Here is a 19,956-nt window from a genome sequence, read left to right on the forward strand (position 1 = left end):
ACAAATTTATAAAGGATATTTCAAGCATTGGCCATGAGTAATAAAAATTAAATGGAACTTGTATGTACAGAAGCAGCATAAATCTGCTTACCAGTTCTTTTTAGGAAGGATTGGGGATGTTTTCACATATTTGTGGGCTTCCTAGAAGTTTCTGGCTGGCTACTTCTAGAAAAAGCGTACTGCACTAGATGGACCATTAGCCTCATCAGGAAGGGTTCTTCTTATATCCTTAAATCTTTAATTATTAGGATGGGAATCAGTGAGTACAAAGAGTAAATGTGGGAATTCAAATAATTAAGATATTACTATGAGTACCCTATTGCAAGATTCTAACGTATGTCAACCTGCCCTAATAGCCTAATGACAGGGCACTGGGAATGTAACATAAGGCCTGCCATACATAACTTCCGGTTCCATTGTCATTACCCTTGTGGGTTTTAGGGGCTTTCCCCACTACAGAAGGGAGCTAAGGTCGACTCGGTTCCCTTCAGTGGAGGGCGATTCCAGGCTGTCCCCACAGCAACTGAGTTAGCCCCTGGAACTGAGCTAAGTGGGTGGGATCATCTTGGTGCCTGATTCGCTCCTCGATCGTGATTGGAGCTTGTGTTACGGTGGGAAACGGGAGCGTTATTTTTTTACAGTTTTTACAGTTTACAGTTACATGCGCTTTCTGCCCGCCATGACTCTCCCATTCTGCGCATGCCACAAAAGCGGCTCCTGATCGGTTGAACGGATGAGGTGTCGTTTCAATGCTTCCCCACTTCGAAGCTTCGAAGCGGTATCGACCTTATTCTAGCAGAAAAGTGTAGTTCATAACTGCGACAAGGATGTCGCAATTATGAAGGGGGGGGGAACTGAGACAAAACAATGTTGAGCTCGGTGGCAGTGAGGATTCACTGAGACGAACCTAGGTAGAAACCAGTTCAACTCTGTCAGTGGGGAAAGCCCCTCATACACCCCAGAAGAGTAGATTTCAAAGTTCACTACCCAAGAGGCCTGGAGTGTCAGAGACAATGGATCTAGTAGACTATTTGACCAATAGGATGGTGCTTCTCAAGTTCTACTCCAGAAGACTGAATTCTGACTTAAATGCTTCTAGGGTCATGGCCTGCAGTGAAGCACCAGGAACAGTGGAGCTGTCAGACCTTCTGAAAAATCCTTAATTGCTGTTTTGAAGCCATTGGTACAATATCGGTGCTGCCGAGTGCCGCATTACTTATGTAGAGCACTCCTACTCTTTGAGAAATCGCATCTTCATACTTAAGCCACACGTCTCCTATTTTGTTTACTCATTCCCGATATCATAGATTGACAATAATGGAATATTGTCACTAAAGTGGAATCTACGTCTGAAATGGTACAATAGATTTATGAATATGTTCTATACTAATTGAAAATTGGCATGTCTCTGAAGCACCTTATAAATTGAGATTACAGGTTGTTTTGGAGTCCCAATGTAAGTTGGAGATGTTTATGATCTGGTTACCAAATGTTACAAAAGGGGTATGGTTTTGCAGGATGTCCACATAGATGTTGGAGCATCTTTCCTCATATTAACCGCATCTAGGGAAATCATGCCTGTTCAGTTATCTGCATGAGTTATGTAGAAATATTGGTCCGTTCTGCACGGCACAAATAAGATGTCCCGAGGATGGGGGGGGGGAAAGGTGCCTCAGGGAAGAACTCCGCACACCTTTTCCCGCAAGATACCCTCAGAACACCTTATTTCAGCTAGAGCTGTCTTTTTTTGAAGTCGCTAAAATGTGGATTTTTTTCTGAAATTGTCTGCAAGTCATCTCCTACTTGCTGTGTGGAACTCAGGAGCTGAGAAGATGTCTTACTTTTCCTGACCGATCATTAATGCTCTCTTCTCAGTTTCCTCTGCCGCTGGTGCCTGACATTTTATGGTGCTGCAAGGATTCTCTGTGCCTGCAGCTTTTTGCTAAAGGTTTCTCCAGGATGTTTGCTCTGCAGGCTCTGCTGCTGAGCAACTTTTCAGCCTGAAAAGGTACATGGTAGTAATCAGCTTGTCCTGCCAATTCCAGCAATATAAAGATTTCCCTTTTTTAAAAAAAAGTTCTCACTGAACTGTCTTTGAAGGCATGCAGGCACGATATGAAAATCAGCATGGATTCTGAAATCATGTCTGGATGTCTTCAAAGACAGCTCATCAAAAATAAAAAGGGGGAAACTTTGCCAGAATCAGGATGAGCTGAGTACAACCATATACTTTTCAATCTGAAAAGTTGCCCAGAGGCAATGCCTGCAGAGCAAAAATCCAGGATAACCTTCACCAAATAGCTGCAGGCACAGAGAATTCCTTCAGCACCATAAAATGTCAGGTGCCAGAGCTTTAAACTTGGGTGGGAGGGAAAAAGTGGGTGGGAGGGAAGCCCCCTTCTCCTCTGACACCTTTTCTGGCCGTGGTGACTGAACAAAAAATGAAGAGGTGGGGTTTTTTTAAAGACATCCCCGGAACATCTTATTTGTGCTGTGCAGAAAGGACCATCATCCAGAACCAAATTAATGCACAGCAATGATTTAGGTAAGATAAGCAATTTACTGGAGAATGTCCTCTCTTATTCTAAGGTATACCTTCACTACATTTACATTATTCACCATCCTCCACAGAGCTAAATTATTTTGGCTTTCTTCTCCTTTTGACTGTGGTACATGTGAAATCTTCTGATCAATAATGCAAATAAGACATTTGTGTGTAGCCCTTATCAAACGTTTGTGCTTCCACTGTCTGAGTCAATATGCTTGGAGATGAAGAAACTAGTACAACACTATCAATGCAAAGAACTAAAGTAATGAGAAGAGACAGTTCCAAAGAAAATATTATCAGGGATAGTTGGTGAGAAAGCTAGAAAAGATCCATGATCCTATCAGAAGGTACAAATATGAGAATTTGTTGTGGGGTTTCCGGGCTGTATGGTGGTGTTCCAGTAGCATTTTCTCCTGATGTTTCACCTGCATCTGTGGCTGCCATCTTCAGAGTCTGCCAGCCATAGATGCAGGTAAAACATCAGGAGAAAATGCTACTGGAACAGGGCCATACAGCCCAGAAACCCCACAACACTCCAGTGATTCTGGCCATGAAAGCCTTCGACAAAATATGAGAATAATCCTTCCATGCTTCGCCTGCATTTCTCGCATGATGATCACTCGCTGATTCACCTACTTTTGTCTGATACTCAGGCTAATCCATGGTTCTCTGTTAGCGAAAGAAAGATTGAATCACTTGGTATATCTCTCGACTCGCTTTTCTTGCTATCTAGTTCAGAATCCTACAACTTGTTAAAACAAAAATTGTTGGAAAGCGAATGGATTAATTTATTTAGGGCTGCTATGAAAACTTGTTCACCCTTACATCTTTCAATACCCCTATATCAAAACAGGATGGCTCCCTATTTGTATTTTTTGACTAATCCTATGCAGAGAAGAGCCCTCACACTTGCTCACTTCAATGTTTTTCCCTCCGCTTTATTGCGTGGTAGATTTAACAACTTGGAAATGAGCGAAAGGGTATGCTCTTGTGGTGAACAACAAATTGAAACATTGGCACATCAACTGCTTTGCTGCCCTAAATTTGCTAATATCAGATCAAAATATTCCAATATGCTTTCTAGGATACCTAGTGAAATGGGAGAATCAGGTAGACTTCCTTTCCTTCTGGACAATTCTGACAATGAAACTTGTGAATTAGTAGCACGATTTTTACTGGAGGTGATGCACAATCAATAATTTATATTCTATCTTAAACCTTTGTATTTGTGTACCTTTTATCTCACGTTTTTTATTGTGTTATGATTATTGTTATGCCAAATAAAGGCTTATTATTAAAAAAAATAATCCTTCCACAAGAGATATCTGAACATCTCTTGCCAGCCTCAAAACCTGAGATGAAGTACAACAATCTGCTCCAGTGACTAGGCTCCATGTGGGCTGACAGGAAGAAAGTAAATTCCTTTGAAATGTGGTGTTGAAAGAGAGTTTTACGGATACTGTGGACCACCAAAAAGAAATGACTCAACTGAGACTATTGTACTTCATCACATTCTGTGAAGGCAAGATTCACTAGATAAGAAAATCATACTAGGTAAAGTTGAGGGCAGTAGAAGAAGAGGAAGTGTCAACATGAGGTGGATTATAAAGGAAGTCACAGCACTCAGTATGCAAGGCCTGAACAAGACTGTTAGCAATAGGACATTTTGGAGGACTTTGATTCATGGGGCCCCCATGAGTTGTAAGTTGACAACACTTAACACACACACAACAGCAATTGACTATACCTCTCCCTTTGTTGTCCCTATGTTCTAGGGCATCGCGAGGTTTTAGATGACTATAGCAGTCCCGGTTGTAACCATGGCTGTTCAAGACAAATTTTTCCCTGACTGGAAAACTAGGTCATAGGTAACCTTATAAATAAAACGTCAAAATAGCACCTTTGCACTATCTTGACATCTTGATTTTTTTTTATGTGTGCGCAAATGAATGTGCACAGAACTTTATTAAGAGATCCTTGGAGACTTCAACATTATTCTGTTGAAATCGTGTGTGGAAAGCACTACTTATAAAACAGCACCCGTTTGCATTAAATCAAAGTTGCAAGTCAAAAAGGAATGCATGTAAAAGCTCTTTTTTGTTTCCATAGACTCTGGCTTTGTTTGTTTTAGCGGGAAAGTCCTAGCTAGAATTACTGAGAAGAGCATATGAGAGAAATAAGGAGTCTTTAAGGTCTACCAAGGGCAGAAATCCATCTTTTTCTGACAGTAATGCTCCATTGTTCTGTACGGTCCTGGTTTACATTTAATTCCTAGCTGGCAAGTGTCCGTTTTTCATGCCTATTCATTAGTCACCCTTGCATTAGCACTGCCTTGAAGGCATCTCACCTGCCTCTTATCACATTTCACAGAAAATGATAAAGGATATCTTTTAACTTTTACCCACAGCTCACTTCCATCACAGCAAAAGCCCAGGATGAGATTAAGTGACAATTTTGTGCAGAAGGAATTCCTTATGGGCTATGAATTTAAGCAGGAAGTGGTTTTGGGAAGTGAATTTAAAATGGCACAGAAATGCATACTGATCCCACACAATGTGTTGGATTTGAGAAAAGAAAGAGATACAATTGATCTGTAACATTATGTGTGTGTGTGTGTGTGTGTGTGTGTGTGTGTGTGTAGTGCCATCAGGTTGCACCCATCTTATGATGACCCCACAGGTTTTTCAAGGCAACCGATTGAATAGTGGTGGTTTGCCACTGCTTTCCTCTGCAGAGTCTTCCCTGGGGGTCTCCCATCCATGTACCTGATATCTGACAACATTGGGCAAAACTTAGTGGTAGGATTCAAATAATTTAACAACCTGTTGTTTACAAGTGCCATTTTAACAACCGGTTCTGCTGAAGTGGTGCAAACTTGCTGAATCCCACCACTGGCTAAACTACATCCTTTCACATAACACATTACCTACTTTTATTTCTTAAGATTATGGGGCTGATCTCTGATCTAATAGCAGGGTGGCAGTGGTGTCTTCCTGAAAAACTTTGAGACTCCCTACCATTTGAGGTTGAGTATACTGAGCCAAAAGGACCATCGGCCTAACTCAAAGGGAGTTCGTTCTTTAAGTCTTGACATCTGAATACGCAAGACCAAAAAAAGAGCAGAGTGAGATTCAGACACCAAAGCTCTTCTGGATTTCACACATGGGCTCATTCCACACATGCAGAATAATGCACTTTCAAACTGCTTTCAGTGCTCTTTGAAGCTGTGCGGAGTAGCAAAATCCACTTGCAAACAGTTGTGAAAGTGGTTTGAAAATGCATTATTTTGCGTGTGCGGAAGGGGCCTGATTCAAATATATTAACTTCAATAACTCATGTGTTTAAGCTTTATTATGCTGTTGAGTGCACAAAAGTCAAGAACACTTGATAACCTCACTAAGAATGTTTTGTTGACAGGATATGATTAAATTGATAATTTAGCTTAGAAGTCTGCAAACTATGGCCCATGGGTCACATCGAGCCCACGACAAGGTATTTTCTGGCCCACAGCAACTTTTTTCCGAACTGGGCCAGATCCCAACAGCACCAGCTGACACAGCTAGGCTGGGATGCTGATTTCTCTCCTGTGCCACTGCTGCTTGCTCAGTAAGCCACAGCCAACAGGGCAGACATTAAAGCCACCTCTTTCAGCCAACCACAGCACCACAGCCATTCCCATACTGTCTCGCACAAAAACGCAGGGACCACTCTGCCAAGGAAGAGAAAGAGAAGGGGGCGCTCACAGAGGTGGGATCCAGCAGGTTCTCACAGGTTCCCGAGAGTAGGTTACTGATTATTTGGGTGTGCCGAGAGGGGGTTACTAATGGGTGATTTTGCCACGTGATTTTTGCCTCAGTTACGCCACTTCTCTCAGCAGTAGCGCGCAGAACTTGAAGCAGTCTAGCAGGAGGTGCACTGGCGTGCGTGGCAGCCTGCGCCTGCGTGCATTCTTTTCCCGCTCAAGGACCGGCACACTGGCTGTGTCCTTGCCACAGCCCCGCCCAAGAATGCCCCGCCCCCAGAATGTCTGGCCACGCCCCCGTCATGCCCCGCCCAGCCCTATTGGTGCTACGCCACAGTTTGAATCCCACCACCATGGGAACCTGTTACTAAAATTTTTGGATCCCACCACTGGGCGCTCAGCACAGGCAAGAAAAGCACTGGGCATAACAAAAAGCAGGGGGGCTCTTTTTTCAACTGCCACCTAACAAGTGAGGGTTATATACCCCATCAGGGGCCAGGAATCCCTTTTAATGTGTTGGGTAACAGAAGGACTGGGCTGACTCACCTGCACCCAGGAGTCCCTTCATGCTATAATATTAGGGAGCCAATGAGAGAATGAGGGACAGTTTCATAACTGCCATCTGAAGGAAGGGAGAGAAAAGATGCTTCTACACATGCCACTGAGCAGGATGAGAAGCATCATCTCAGCTCTGGGAAGGTTGCATCTCGGAGTTGGAAGGCATTGCACAGGGCCCCAGTAGGATAGTGAGGGATGTCCACTCTCTCCATCACAACCAGGCAGATACAAGAGAATTTCCCCTTTTGCTAATAGCGAGCATCATTCTGAGGGTTAAAGTGAGAGACTATGCAAGCCTAGAGAGGACACTCTGTGCAAAGAGGAAGAGCTTGTGTTTCTATTTCCTTGTAATGCAAAGCCAAGCAGTGTTTGGAGGCCAATGGATAACCTTCTGAGAGAGCATTGAATTGCATTTGCCGAGGAAAGAGAAGAACCCATATGAGGGTTGCATAGGAAAGAGGAGACACCACCCCCACTCAGAGTAGGAGTAAAGGTGGTCTTGGCCCCAAGAGCAGGTTTTCCAAACTTTTCAGTATGAGGAATTTTAATTCATTTAAATTTTGTTCACACATTTATTTTATAAAACTGATTTTTTGAGCCCACAAATATTTGTAAAATATACAATGTGGCCCACATTCTGAAAAGTTTGGAGACCTCTGATTTAGCCTGTGATATTCTATGTTTGTCAGAAAAGTTGAGTTTTTAGATCAAAATATAACTTTTACTTGTTTGAGTTACCATTGGAAGAGAATAACACTTCACTGTTACTTGAGGGATTTCAGCCACAAAAGTGGCATTTACAAGAACTTGCTGTGAACCTACTGCTTGCAGCTCTGCATTCTCAGATGTATAGTTTGCTTTTACTTTACTAATACTTTAGGGGCTCACATGCCCACTTTTTGTAACTGTAGAGGTACATCCAGTGCCAACATGGGGTTTTATTTCTCCTGTTCAACTGTAATCTGAACATAACAAGCCCATTTTCCTTGGATGTATAAAAAGCTGTGGAAGTTACAAGTTTGTATAGCAACACGGTGAGCAGGCTCCAAAGAAAAGAACGTATCAATGAACAATTTTGTGAAGAGGCCTGCAAAGAGAGAACTGTATTACTAGCAGCTCTTTACAATACTCTTTAGATGCACACAATTGTACCCCATGCAGTGATAACTATAGAGCTTTGGATGCTCAGAAAATGCAACCTTCTGGTGGCAGAAATGTCAGTCTTGAGAAAAGACATGAAGCTCAAGAAATGATTAACCAAAATGAAACAAAACTGGGTGGATGCTGTCAAGCTCTCTAGAGCTCATCTGCTTGGATGTCCAGAAAGGTGTGGAAAAATAGAAAACAAGTTGAGTTGGGTACCCATTTGTGAAAAGGGAGGGTCTGCTTTGACCACCAAGAAAATTATGCTGGAGATCATGGTACCTAAGGGTTGCCAGGTCATCTCTGGCAACCAGCAAGGATGGGAGGACTTATTGGATGGTGGGAGCCCTTGCAGGCAATGTGTCAATGTTGTCAGCAATGCACTCACATAACTTCCTGTGTGTAACAGAAGCAGTGGCGTACCTTGGAGGGACAGAGGGGACTGATGCCCCAAGCACCAGTCATGTGAGGGGAATAATCAGCTGCTCCTTCTCCCCTGTGCCCCCACCCACTAGTCCCCACTCACTTAGCCCATCTGCTGCTACTGTGGCCCGCCATTACTCAGCCTGCCCACCGCTCACTGTCCATCTGGCCCACGCGCTGCTCACCACTTGTTTTCCAGGGGAGGGCACAATTTGAGGGGGCACAATTTCAAAACTTGTCCCAGGCACCATTTTCTGAAGGTATGCCACTGAACAGAAATTATGCCAGAGTGTCCCCTAGCAATGTATTTATTTACTTGTTTATTTGATTTAATATCCTGTCCTCCCCTGCCAGAAGACCAGGCTCAGGGGGGCTAACACACATATTTAAACGTAATCATATAATTATATGCTAATACATTAATAGATTAAAATCCTCCAATATACAAAAATATGTAGATAGTGATTAATAACCAAATATAGTAACTACCAAATGTATTAACTATAACCACAATACATATTCACTTGGGGGGAAAAGTCTAGAAATTATTTTTTAGTCTATAAAATATTCAAAAATTATCAACACGAAACATTTTTAACCATTTCAGCATAATACATAAAGTATATCTTCTTATCAAACTCCTATTTCAGTCCTATTCATTTACAAGAATAGTTAACTTGGCCTTTGTAGCACATTCTCTCATTTTTTCTTCCCAGTTTTCTCATTTAGGTCAGTTCTCCACTTTCCGTCTAGTTGCAAATATTACTCTGGCTTTAGTTGACAACTGCAGAAATAGTTCTTGTAATTTTCCTGGTAAATTCTTTGGAAAGATATATAGTAACATGCATTTGAAATTTTATTTTGAGTATCCTTTGCATTTCTGCATGTATTTCCTTCCAAAACATTTTCACTTTTTTACATGACCACCACATGTGATAAGTCTTCTGCTGCAATATAATCTCTTTCCACACTCACAGCATTTATCTAGTTTCTCATTTGTATACCTGTTCAGATGGGAATGAAGGGTTAAGCTTGCAGTAAAGAACTTTCAGTACAAAAGGCCTTTATATCATGTCTCCCAGTGGATTTGCCAATATTAAAATGGGCCAACATCACCCATGCCGAATGCATGGGGAGTGAAGTCAGCTAGTTGGGACACTGATGATGTCCCTTCATTTTGGTGCCATTCCTCCCCCCCCCCATTGGCCAGCTGAGTAGGGGCGAGGAAGGCCCCCTGGGAATGGGGATTCCATGTCCCCAACTAGGGAGTAGCAGTGGTGTAGTGGCTAAGATCAGTGGCTAAGAGCAGGTGCACTGTGATCTGGAGGAACCAGGTTTGATTCCCTGCTCTGCCACTTGAGCTGTGGAGGCTTATCTGGAGAATTCAGATTAGCCTGTGCACTCCCACACACACCAGCTGGGTGACCTTGGGCTAGTCACAGCTTTTCAGAGCTCTCAGCCCCACCCACCTCACAGGGTGTTTGTTGTGAGGGGGGAAGGGCAAGGAGGAGGGAAGGGCAAGGAGATTGTAAGCCCCTTTGAGTCTCCTACAGGAGAGAAAGGGGGGATATAAATCCAAACTCTTCTTCTTCTAGGGCCTGGTAACTCTATGAACCTACATGGACTGAAGCCATGTGGGACAGTGACTCATCCAGGAGCAGAACTGGACAAGATGAATGCCTTGTTTTTGACCATGATTTTGAGACTACTAGCCCGGTGCCTTGGGAGAAGACATCAGGGATGCTGCTGGGGTGCAGGCAGAGCTGGTATCACGTACCTTTTACTATATGGAAAAAAGACAGTGAGAACAAGGACCGTCTCCTTGTGAGTGTAAAAAAATGGCGGGTAATCACATATATTTTTAATAGATATTCTGCATATAAGCAGGTTATGTGCCATCTCTCATTTGCCTGTGCTTCCTGCATTTTTACATTACCAATATGGGGTGCTGTGTGGTTTCCAGGCTGTACGGCCATGTTCTAGCAGCATTATCTCCTGACGTTTCGCCTGCATCTGTGGCTGTCATCTTCAGAGGATCTAATAGTGGATCTGATAGGGATGCCAGAGGATCTGATAGTGATGCCAGCCACAGATGCCAGCCACAGATGCAGGTGAAATGTCAGGAGAGAATGCTGCTAGAACACGGCCATACAGCCTGGAAACCACATAGCAGTCCAGTGATTCTGGCCGTGAAAGCCTTCTACAATACATTACCAATGTGAATTGGGTGGAATTTCTCCTTACATTAATGTATTTTATTGGCTTGGCTACCACTGCCTGAGTAAACAGTCTGTGTAGCCCAACTGATTATCTATCCAGATCACAAAGGCTGTAGAATCTAGCTGAGTACAGCTCTAAATGCACAAAAGGAAGTACCTAACAGAATGTAGACGCTCGCCGGCTGGTAAACACACAATTATGTCCTTTAGGAGGGGAAAAGAGCATCATTTACTTGATAGTCTCTAATGACTGCTTTGAGGACATTATGGTCTATTATGTCTGGGTCTGTAGGTAAGAGTACTCTCAGTTGGCGGATCATTGACCTAGTGAGATGTAATGGTGCCTTTTGAGTGTTGCAGAACATCAGGTCATCCTGATGGAGAGAAGAGTCATTATTCGTTGTGAATGCTGAGGAGGGAAGAGTGCATTGTCTGTATACTTTGATGTAGCCTTTTCTGAAGTAATGAAAAGGACTAAGCAACAACAACAACAACCCAGCAAACAAGAAAAAGGAAAAAGAGAGATAATAGTTATGAGTTAATGAAGTTAACAGCCAAATCCTGTTTTAATAAACCAAATATATTATAATGAGCAGAAAAGAGACTGTAAAACTTCAATAATGCTTCAGTAGGTACATAGAGAGAAGTAAAACCAAATTCCAGGAACAAGCTGGGGTTATTGTTTGCTGTGGTAAAATTAATTCTCGGCAATCATGGGAATGGTTGTAGTTGATTATCCCTGAACTGTTTATTGCTGTAGCTCTATCTACTGTGAACGAACACTCTACATTTCTCCCTTCCATTCCAAATTTAGCGTTCTGGCACACATGGGTTTTTTGTGCATAAAAATGCATAATAATATGAAGGCAACGGACCTCCTTTGTGCTTGAATGCAACCCACATGCCACTGCACCCAATAACAAAACCACCACTGATATACACAGTTCTATATTCCATTTGCTGTGGTTAAAGCCATCATTCCAGATTTCAGCAGCGTGTAGTTAATCAGATTGTTTTCATGTGAAAAGTGGAAATAACTTGATAGTTTTTAACACATCATAATTTATTTAAAGGTAAATTCTAAAAATAAATTATGGAAAGCAAGATTATGCTGAACTTAGTTACTCAATTGCAATTTTAACTTGGTAGTATATTTTAATTTTAAAATGTTGGCCATGTTTAGGTGAATGAAGCTGGTAGAGAGTGAACACCCCTAGATATTAGTATTAGAAGTAGGGTTGTAGTGGAGTAGTAGTAGTAGTAGTAGTAGTAGTAGTAGGAGGAGGAGGAGGAGGAGGAGGAGGTTTGGATTTATATCTCACCTTTCTCTCCTGTAAGAAGACTCATGGTGGCTTACAAACTCCTTTCCCATCCTCTCCCCACAACAGACACCTTGTGAAGTAGGTGCAGCTGAGAGAGTTCCAAAGAACTGTGACTAGCCCAAGGTCACCCAGCCTCTGCCACTCAGGTGGAGGAATGGGGAATCAAACCCGGTTTTCCAGATTAAAAGTAGTAGTAGTAGTAGTGGGGGGGGGGGGGTTGCCAGCTCTGAGTTGGGAAATTCTTGGATTTGGAGGAAGATCCTGGGGAAGGCAGGAGAAGTAATCTGGAGATCAATTGTAATTCTAGAGTCATTTCTCCAGCACTCTGCTAGATTACATTCTTGGTCGTGGTTCGCATCATATAATTTGACTTTCTATGATGTAATTTTAATTCTACAGAAACCAAATCGAATAAAGAATGTACACAGATATTTTGCTGTGCTTCGGTTTTCCTGTGGTTTGCCATTGAGATAATTTAATTGCAAGTAACCATCAGGTCACCTATCTGTCATAGTGGTGTGTACCCATCAACCTGCATTCAGCACATTATGGATTCATGCCAACAAAGCAAGATGGTCTTGTTCCATCTCAGCAGATGATCCAGGCAACCATAGCAGTGATGATTTAATCTGCTAAAAAAATGTTTCCAGTTATATTACCAAAACAAATTAGATCAATAGGTATTCAGACCATGGGGAGTCTCAGAAAATAAGACAGGATATCCATAAATTTCATGTTGTTCATCTGTATAAAAGTCACTGCTCAGAATTCTGCTATATTCTGAGTAACCCCCCCCCCTAGAAAGAAAGAAAGAAAGAAAGAAAGAAAGAAAGAAAGAAAGAAAGAAAGAAAGAAAGAAAGAAAGAAAGAAAGAAAGAAAGAAAGAAAGAAAGAAAGAAAGAAAGAAAGAAAGAAAGAAAGAAAGAAACTTGGATGGAATTATGTAGATAGCAAAAAGGACTATTTCCCCAGTGGCAGGTTTAAACCCCAGAATCCACCCCTTTCTTCTTTTCAAGCAAATGGCTCCTTTGTTCCTTTGAAGCAAAGTGCAGAACTTGTATGTAATAGTGAAAGCAAAGCTTACCTTCTGTCATTGATACTGCCTGGACTAGGCATCCCATCCAGGGGGATGGAAATGGGGGAGACCCTGCAGTGGTGGGAGAAAAATGAAAATCAAAAACTGCAACATTAGCTTCAACATCACCTCCCTTTTGGGAACAAACCAGAAGTGACATAGGCTAAATCTCGAAATCACCAGAAATTCTATGGGTTGGGTCACAGAGTTTTTGGCAATTCCTAGAACTTCCTGTTCTTTTTACCAGAAGTGACACAACATTGCAGTCAGCATCACAACCGTCCCATGCCCCTACCCACATCCCTTCCATCAGTTGCCTGGCAATGTTAGGCTAGACCAGCATTCAGTAACATTGGCCCTAACAGGAAGTATGATTAGTCTTTGTGCTGAACAAAGACAAAAGCTCCCCTTTCATACCGCCATGTTATTAACAACGTGTGTTTTCAAGTACTAGAAGAAGAAGACAACGACGACTTTGTTTACAGTCAATGACCAAATATTTTTCAAGTACTATTGTGAAGCTATCATAAAATATTTCTGGTCTTTTCTACCCTAGATCTACGAAAGACTTTTGAACAGGAGCCTCTAGGGAAGGAAGTGTCCTTGGAACAGGAAGTGCTACTCCAGTGTCGTCCACCTGAAGGAATCCCAATGGCTGAGGTGAGTTGGGGGGTGGGCACTGACACAGTTATCCTAACTGAAGTCTAATCTGTGGCTAATGGTGCAGTGAATTAGGCGATGGCATGATAAATGTAAGATAATGGAGATCTAACTGCCTGCTGCTGGTAGAATAGATTGATTGGGAACTGATTAATGACTTCAGAGTCAATTAGAATGGCCCACTAGGCAGAGCTATAGGCAGTTTAGATTCATTCTTTTGCTCCCTTGGCAAGAAATGAAAACTCAGCAATATTCTACCTGTTATCTCTAAGACAAACACTGGGCACAGTTTATAAATGTAGGACAGAACATAACAACCTCCTTTTCTAACATATTGTCATTGAGGCAATCAGCTTTCACATACAGCATTAAAACTTTTTTTTTAAGTCTGGATTTTTCCCCCTGACATGATTGTTCATATGGTGAAATGTTCAAGCTGAATTACTATAAGAATGCACATGCTGTGATCTGATCAGAAGCAGGAACAAGGGAAAAATGTAATCCATCTTTTAATGTTCCTTCTCTGTTTTACTTAACAGCAATTAAAAACACATGGAAGAGAATTTTGCTATCTGTGGTATGAAAACCACATGTGGTATGAAAATGACCTTACTACGATCAGGAAAAGCAGTGTGTATGGGGTTAGGAACCCACCTGTGAAAAAAACTGCCCCAAGATAATGGTTGTGCTACTGGTGACAAAGTCCTTGTAAAATTCAAACTGAAAAGTGATTTTCCTTGTTTTTTATATAAAGGAAGGTTGAAGTGATCAACCTGTTCCAGTGATCACCAATTCTCTATGTATCTATTTGTCCAGTTTTTATCACAATTTTCAACCAGTTTGGCTCCCAAAGCAGTTTACAGTTCAGATCCATAATATTTAATTCAAATAATGGCAAAGGTTGAAGCAAATCAAAGAACACTGAATGACTAATGGAGCAGAGTGTGTAGCTTTTGGAGAGAAGGGAATGTTTGCCTGTGCAGTGTCCTTCAGTGATCAGAAGCACAGGGGAGTGCCTAGCAGAATAATTTTCAAGCCAATTCAGGAAGTCTTTTCATCCAATTCAGGAAGTATTATAATATTTTTCACATACAGTATTTTTTGTCTCGCCACACAACTCCTAATCCAGATCAGAACCTCAGACTTCAGCCAAGCTACTGACAGTATTATGATATCCAACTCACAAGAGAGACAGCAGTACTGTGGACATACCAAACATACAATACTGCAGCCGAAACAAAGCAGTTGCATCCACCTTGATTTGAAAAGGAGAATTATACGTATGCAGAAATTTCATAGCCAGAGTTCACCACTTTAAGGATTATTGATCTCAGTGGAAGAGTTCAGCACATTCTTAACATAGCGAGTATAGTGCTTTTATGGGCACATGCTTAACTCTGAAAGTGGTGATTTGGATGGAGTGTGCCCTAATTCAAGTGCAAAAAACGTGCATTTCTATAAAAACAGATCCATATTGCCTGTAAGTCTATAGTTCTGAACAGGTAAAATGGAAGATATTTGGGGCTTAAATTGGTGGAGTGGTTGTTGCACACAATTGTCTGTGTAGCTCCGCTATTGCTGCCAATTCTGTTTAACAACATACATGCAAAAGAAGCAGCAGCATAGCTATAAAATTTTCATCAGTCACAAAAACCCTCAGTGATCGAGAAGTTTCTGAATGCTGATTAGTGGGAAACTCGGCTGCAAATATTGTTTGTCTCCCCCTGCTTTAGAAGGTTCTCTCATTTTTCTTTCTCTCCTATACAAGAAATGATTTCCAGTTTGCATGAAGGCAAGTTAGGCTATCATTGCTAAGTAACATGATAGTTGTCATTAGCCTTTTGATGACAAATTTCTCAGGAGGCTCTTTGTGTTACCTTTCTGTTAGGCTAGTGCTTGGAAGTAATCACATTTCACCGAAACTGTCCACAAACAGCAGGAGAAAAATAATTAATTTAAAAGCATGTTCTTTTTTTTGCTGTCTTATTTCCTTGGGGGGGAAAACATAATTTAATACAAAGATGAGCTCGTTTCTAGTAAGTTAGTTTTGTTGACAGCCACAGTATTAATCAGCTGGTTTTCCCAAGAAGAAATGTTTGCCTCTGAACATCCTAACAACCAGCTGTTGCACGGTGACAAGAGTATTTGCAATGGGGCATGTCATATTGCAGATGTATGGAGGTACTTAGGGATTTCATTACCTTTGCTAGGAGCTGAGATTAGTCATGACTGGCAGGTTGTAAGTGTGCTGCGTTATGCACATAGCAAAGATCCGCATGTCCCTATGTCTTAACAGCTACTGCAGAAAACTTGATCATTTGCCAGGGAGAGAGAGTCACAGCATGATTAATAGAAAGGAAGATCTCGTGTTTGATGTACACATCCTTCCAAGCGACTGGGGATGCTACAGAATGTCACAAACACACTGTATTAATTAAACAAATCTTAGCTTCTGACATAGGTTCTCCCTGCTTCGGACAAACTACATTTGTTTGCTGACACTTTTTGCCCATCATCATGTCTCAGTTGTATAAAAACAGCATACAGCATATATAGTGTATGAAAGGCAGCAAGAGAAACAAACTGATAAGTAATACTGGTTGTTGTGGGTTTGTGGCCGTGGTCTGGCAGTGAGTGGACACAGTGTGTAGCAGATTTCCCTCTGTGATACACCTCTAAAGATGCCAGCCACAGGTGCAGGTGAAACATTGGGAGCAAGATCTACCAGACCACGGCCACATAGCCCTGAAAACCCACAACAACCAGTTGAATCTGGCCGTGAAAGCCTTCGACAATACATTGGTAAGTAATAATTATTTAATAATTATTGGTAAGTAATAATTATTTAACATCTATATGCGACCACTTACTCAGTTGGTGCGGAGCTTTGGGCTGATCTGTCATCAATATGCTGATGACACTCAGCTCATTCTGTTGATGGAGGGGGGAGCGGTTGCCGCCCCTGCGGCTCTCCAGCATTGTTTGGAGGCGGTAGCTGGTTGGTTGCAGCAGAGCAGGTTGCAACTGAATCCATCGAAGACGGAGATCCTCTGGCTAGACCGCAGGGGTGAGGTTGGGGATTTCCAACCGCCAGTGTGGGAGGGGGTCTCATTGGCGCCGACCCCTTCCGTTCGCAGTCTGGTGGTCCACCTGGATTCGTCTCTTTCAATGGAGACCCAGGTGGCCCACACAACCCAGACTGCATTTTTCCATCTTCGCCAGGCCCGGCGGTTGGCTCCCTTCCTCTCCCAGGCGGATCTGGCCACTGTGATCCATGCAACGGTCACCTCCAGGCTGGACTATTGTAACTCGCTGTACACGCCTTCCTTTATGCTTTGATTCTGAAGTTAAAACTGGAGTCCAACATGGCGGTGAAGATCAACTGCTCACAGTGGTGGGAGCGCCTTCAGAGAACAATCACATCCAGCCTGTGTTGCGGCAGCTGCATTGGCTCCTCGGGTTGAATCTCAATCATCCTTCTCAAGATGTGGGTTTTGACCTTCAAGGCTTCTATGCGCGGCCTGGGGACCCTCGTATCTTCGGGACCGCGATCACCCCCATTAGTGTCCTGCAATCTTCCGACCCCCCCCCGCGCTCTGCAGAGGCCAACTTCTACTGGTGGGTCCCCCCGCCCCCTCTATGATAGCAGCTGGCCTCCACGCTGGCCATTGGGATCGTTTACGCACTGGCCTCCTCGCCTGGTGGAAATACACCCTTTCTCCAGTGCTGTCCGGGGTCTCCTGCAGGACCTAGTGTGAGTTCCGCAGGGCCTGTAAGACTGTGGGGTTGTTCCACCGGGCCTTTGGAGCCGCCCAGGCCTGCTGATACGTGGTGCCTCCCCTCACTGCCTCTGTGCCTGGGGTAGTTAGCATCAGGTCCCCTCATATTGAGAGGGGCTCCTTAACTGCCTCACATGGGGTAGGTTTTAAATTGGGGGTCAGATCACGTCTTGTTGTTATTATGTATTATGGTTCTTCGCTGTTTTTATGAGTTTTAAGCTATTTTATGGGATGGAGCTTATGTATTTATATTTGTATGACCACTCCTGTTGATGTTCAGATAATGTTGTTCACCGCCCGGAGCCCTTCGGGGATCGGGCGGTATATAAATTTAAGAAATAAAATAAATAAAATAAATAAATACCTTAGGTATACCTTCTTTGGAACAAAAATGGTTGAAACAGAAAGGAACACAGTGACAAAATGCAGAGATGGAAAGAAACAAGGAACGTTCATTATTCCTCTAAAAATTATCAGTCTTAATGTAAAGAAGTTGTTTTGTGATAATCTGAAATATCTTTAGAAGAGAGAAGAAAATAAGAATTGGACCTATACAGGAAACTTTGCAAAAGGCCCCTTCCGCACAGGCAAAATAATGCATTTTCAAACCACTTTCACAACTGTTTGCAAGTGGATTTTGCTATTCTGCACTGCTTCAAAGAGCACTGAAAGCAGTTTGAAAGTGCGTTATTCTGCATGTGCAGAATGAGCCAAAGTTATTTCCTTTCTTCATTTAGCTAACTTAGGCACGAGCAGTATAATGTGGAGGTTAGAGCATCCGACTAGGATCTGGGAAGCCAGGTTCGACCCAGGACTCTGCCATGGAAGTTTGCTGAGTGAATCTGGGCCAGTCACACACTCTACCTAAGCTACTTCGCAGGGTTGTTGTGAGGATAGAGGAGACAAGAATGATTTAATCTGCTTTGGGTTCCCATTGGGGAGAAAGGCAGGGGATAAATTAAGTAAAATAAATACAATCAAAGTGTGGGGCAGGAGTATGTAGGGTCCCAGATGAGCCTCAGGGAATCCAGCACTCCATCAAGCCTTCCGTCAGCATGGCCAATTGGCCATGCTGGTAGGGGCTGATGGGAATTGTAGTTCCTGAACATCTGGAGAGCCGCAGGTTCCCTACCCCTGGGCTAGTGGAAAAAATGAATATTTTGTAAGGTGGTACCTTTTATGGCTCTACTGACAAGGCTGATTTATTCTGCCATGGAAGGTACAGGTTATCTCACCCAGCTAATTTAATTTAAACTTAATGTGCACAACTTAATTCGAGCCAAGGCTCATCTCAGAAAGCAATCAAGAAAGTGTTGCCTCAGAATATGTGCAGCAGCATGTCCATCGAGGGTGGTTTCTGCACAGCCCGCTAATATTAACGTGTGTGACACATTATTAATGAACCCTGTTTCCCCCGTTTGCCTTCACACTAGAGATTTAATCCCTGCAGAAAGCGATTGCAAACAGTACAGGTTACTGTGGCTCCTTTGGCTTCTCCCAAAACACCGCAAGTTTAGCATTTTTAAAATCGAAACCTGGTTGAGGGAAGTATAACAGGCTGAACCCGTTTTGGGGGAGCATCCTGTGCAAAGTTCTTCCCCAAAACAGGATAGCTTCCTCCACCCGTTATGTTTGGGCTGTGCAGAAACCACTACTGTTCAATAATTCAGCTTGTTCCCATCCAGGGGTGTTCCCTGCCGAAATATTTCAGATTCAAGGGTATTCCTTTGGGCCCCCCACCAACTTCTTTCCTCAAAAACCAGCATTGAGCTCTAGGAAAGATCATCCACAAGTCGTTCTGCTAATAACTATCACTGCACCAGACTGTGCAACATACTAATTCACTTTGTCAAGCAGGAAAGATTGACGACTGCAAGCTAATTGGCTGTGAAACCTCTCTGTGCTGCTGTTGGGGCAGGCACCAATTAACATTTGGCAGGTCCAATACTCATCTATTGCAGTAGCTGTTCTGAAGAGTTCTGTATAATGGCTTCTCCCCCCACCCCCCCCCGCCCCTCCCTCCAATTCCTTCTCATGATTTTTTTTTCTTTTCCTGAGTCAGGAGGGAGATCAAACACCCAGATTGGAGATTAGCCTAATAGGGCTTCTCTGTAGACTCCTTCCAACTATTAAAAGAACAAAGGCCCAAGTACAAATGAGTATGAATACCTTAATGGGGTGTTTTATTGCTGACCCTAACTGTAGCTAGTGAGATAAAGTTTTGAAGGGGGAGAAAGGGAAAGATGAAAGATAAAGGGGCAAACTGAAAGATTACATGATTATTTTAATTTGGAGATGAATGCATTCTTTGTACAAGACTTTATTTATATATTTGAAAGACCTTTATTGTTATATAGTTAAGAGGGTAAGAAGGGATGGTTGGAAGGAAGAAAGAAAGGCAATTAGGGGTAACTACAACATCCCAATTCAGCCCCCATTAACTTCCAGATACTCTGGAGGATGAAAAAAATCTTAACTCATTCATTC

At 42.6% G+C, this 19,956-nt stretch overlaps 1 protein-coding gene across 2 annotated transcripts in view; it reads left to right on the plus strand.

Annotated features, from left to right (window-relative positions):
* The window catches only part of UNC5C (unc-5 netrin receptor C), a 368,989-nt gene that overhangs the window by 263,155 nt on the left and 85,878 nt on the right, over positions 1-19,956 (plus strand). For both annotated transcript variants that reach the window (XM_048509243.1, XM_048509244.1), the window contains exon 4: positions 13,587-13,690. In XM_048509243.1, coding sequence (XP_048365200.1) covers positions 13,587-13,690 — 104 coding nt within the window. The remainder of the gene's footprint in view (positions 1-13,586; positions 13,691-19,956) is intronic.

This window comes from Sphaerodactylus townsendi, linkage group LG10 (assembly GCF_021028975.2).
Source record: "Sphaerodactylus townsendi isolate TG3544 linkage group LG10, MPM_Stown_v2.3, whole genome shotgun sequence".
Lineage (NCBI taxonomy): Eukaryota > Metazoa > Chordata > Lepidosauria > Squamata > Sphaerodactylidae > Sphaerodactylus > Sphaerodactylus townsendi.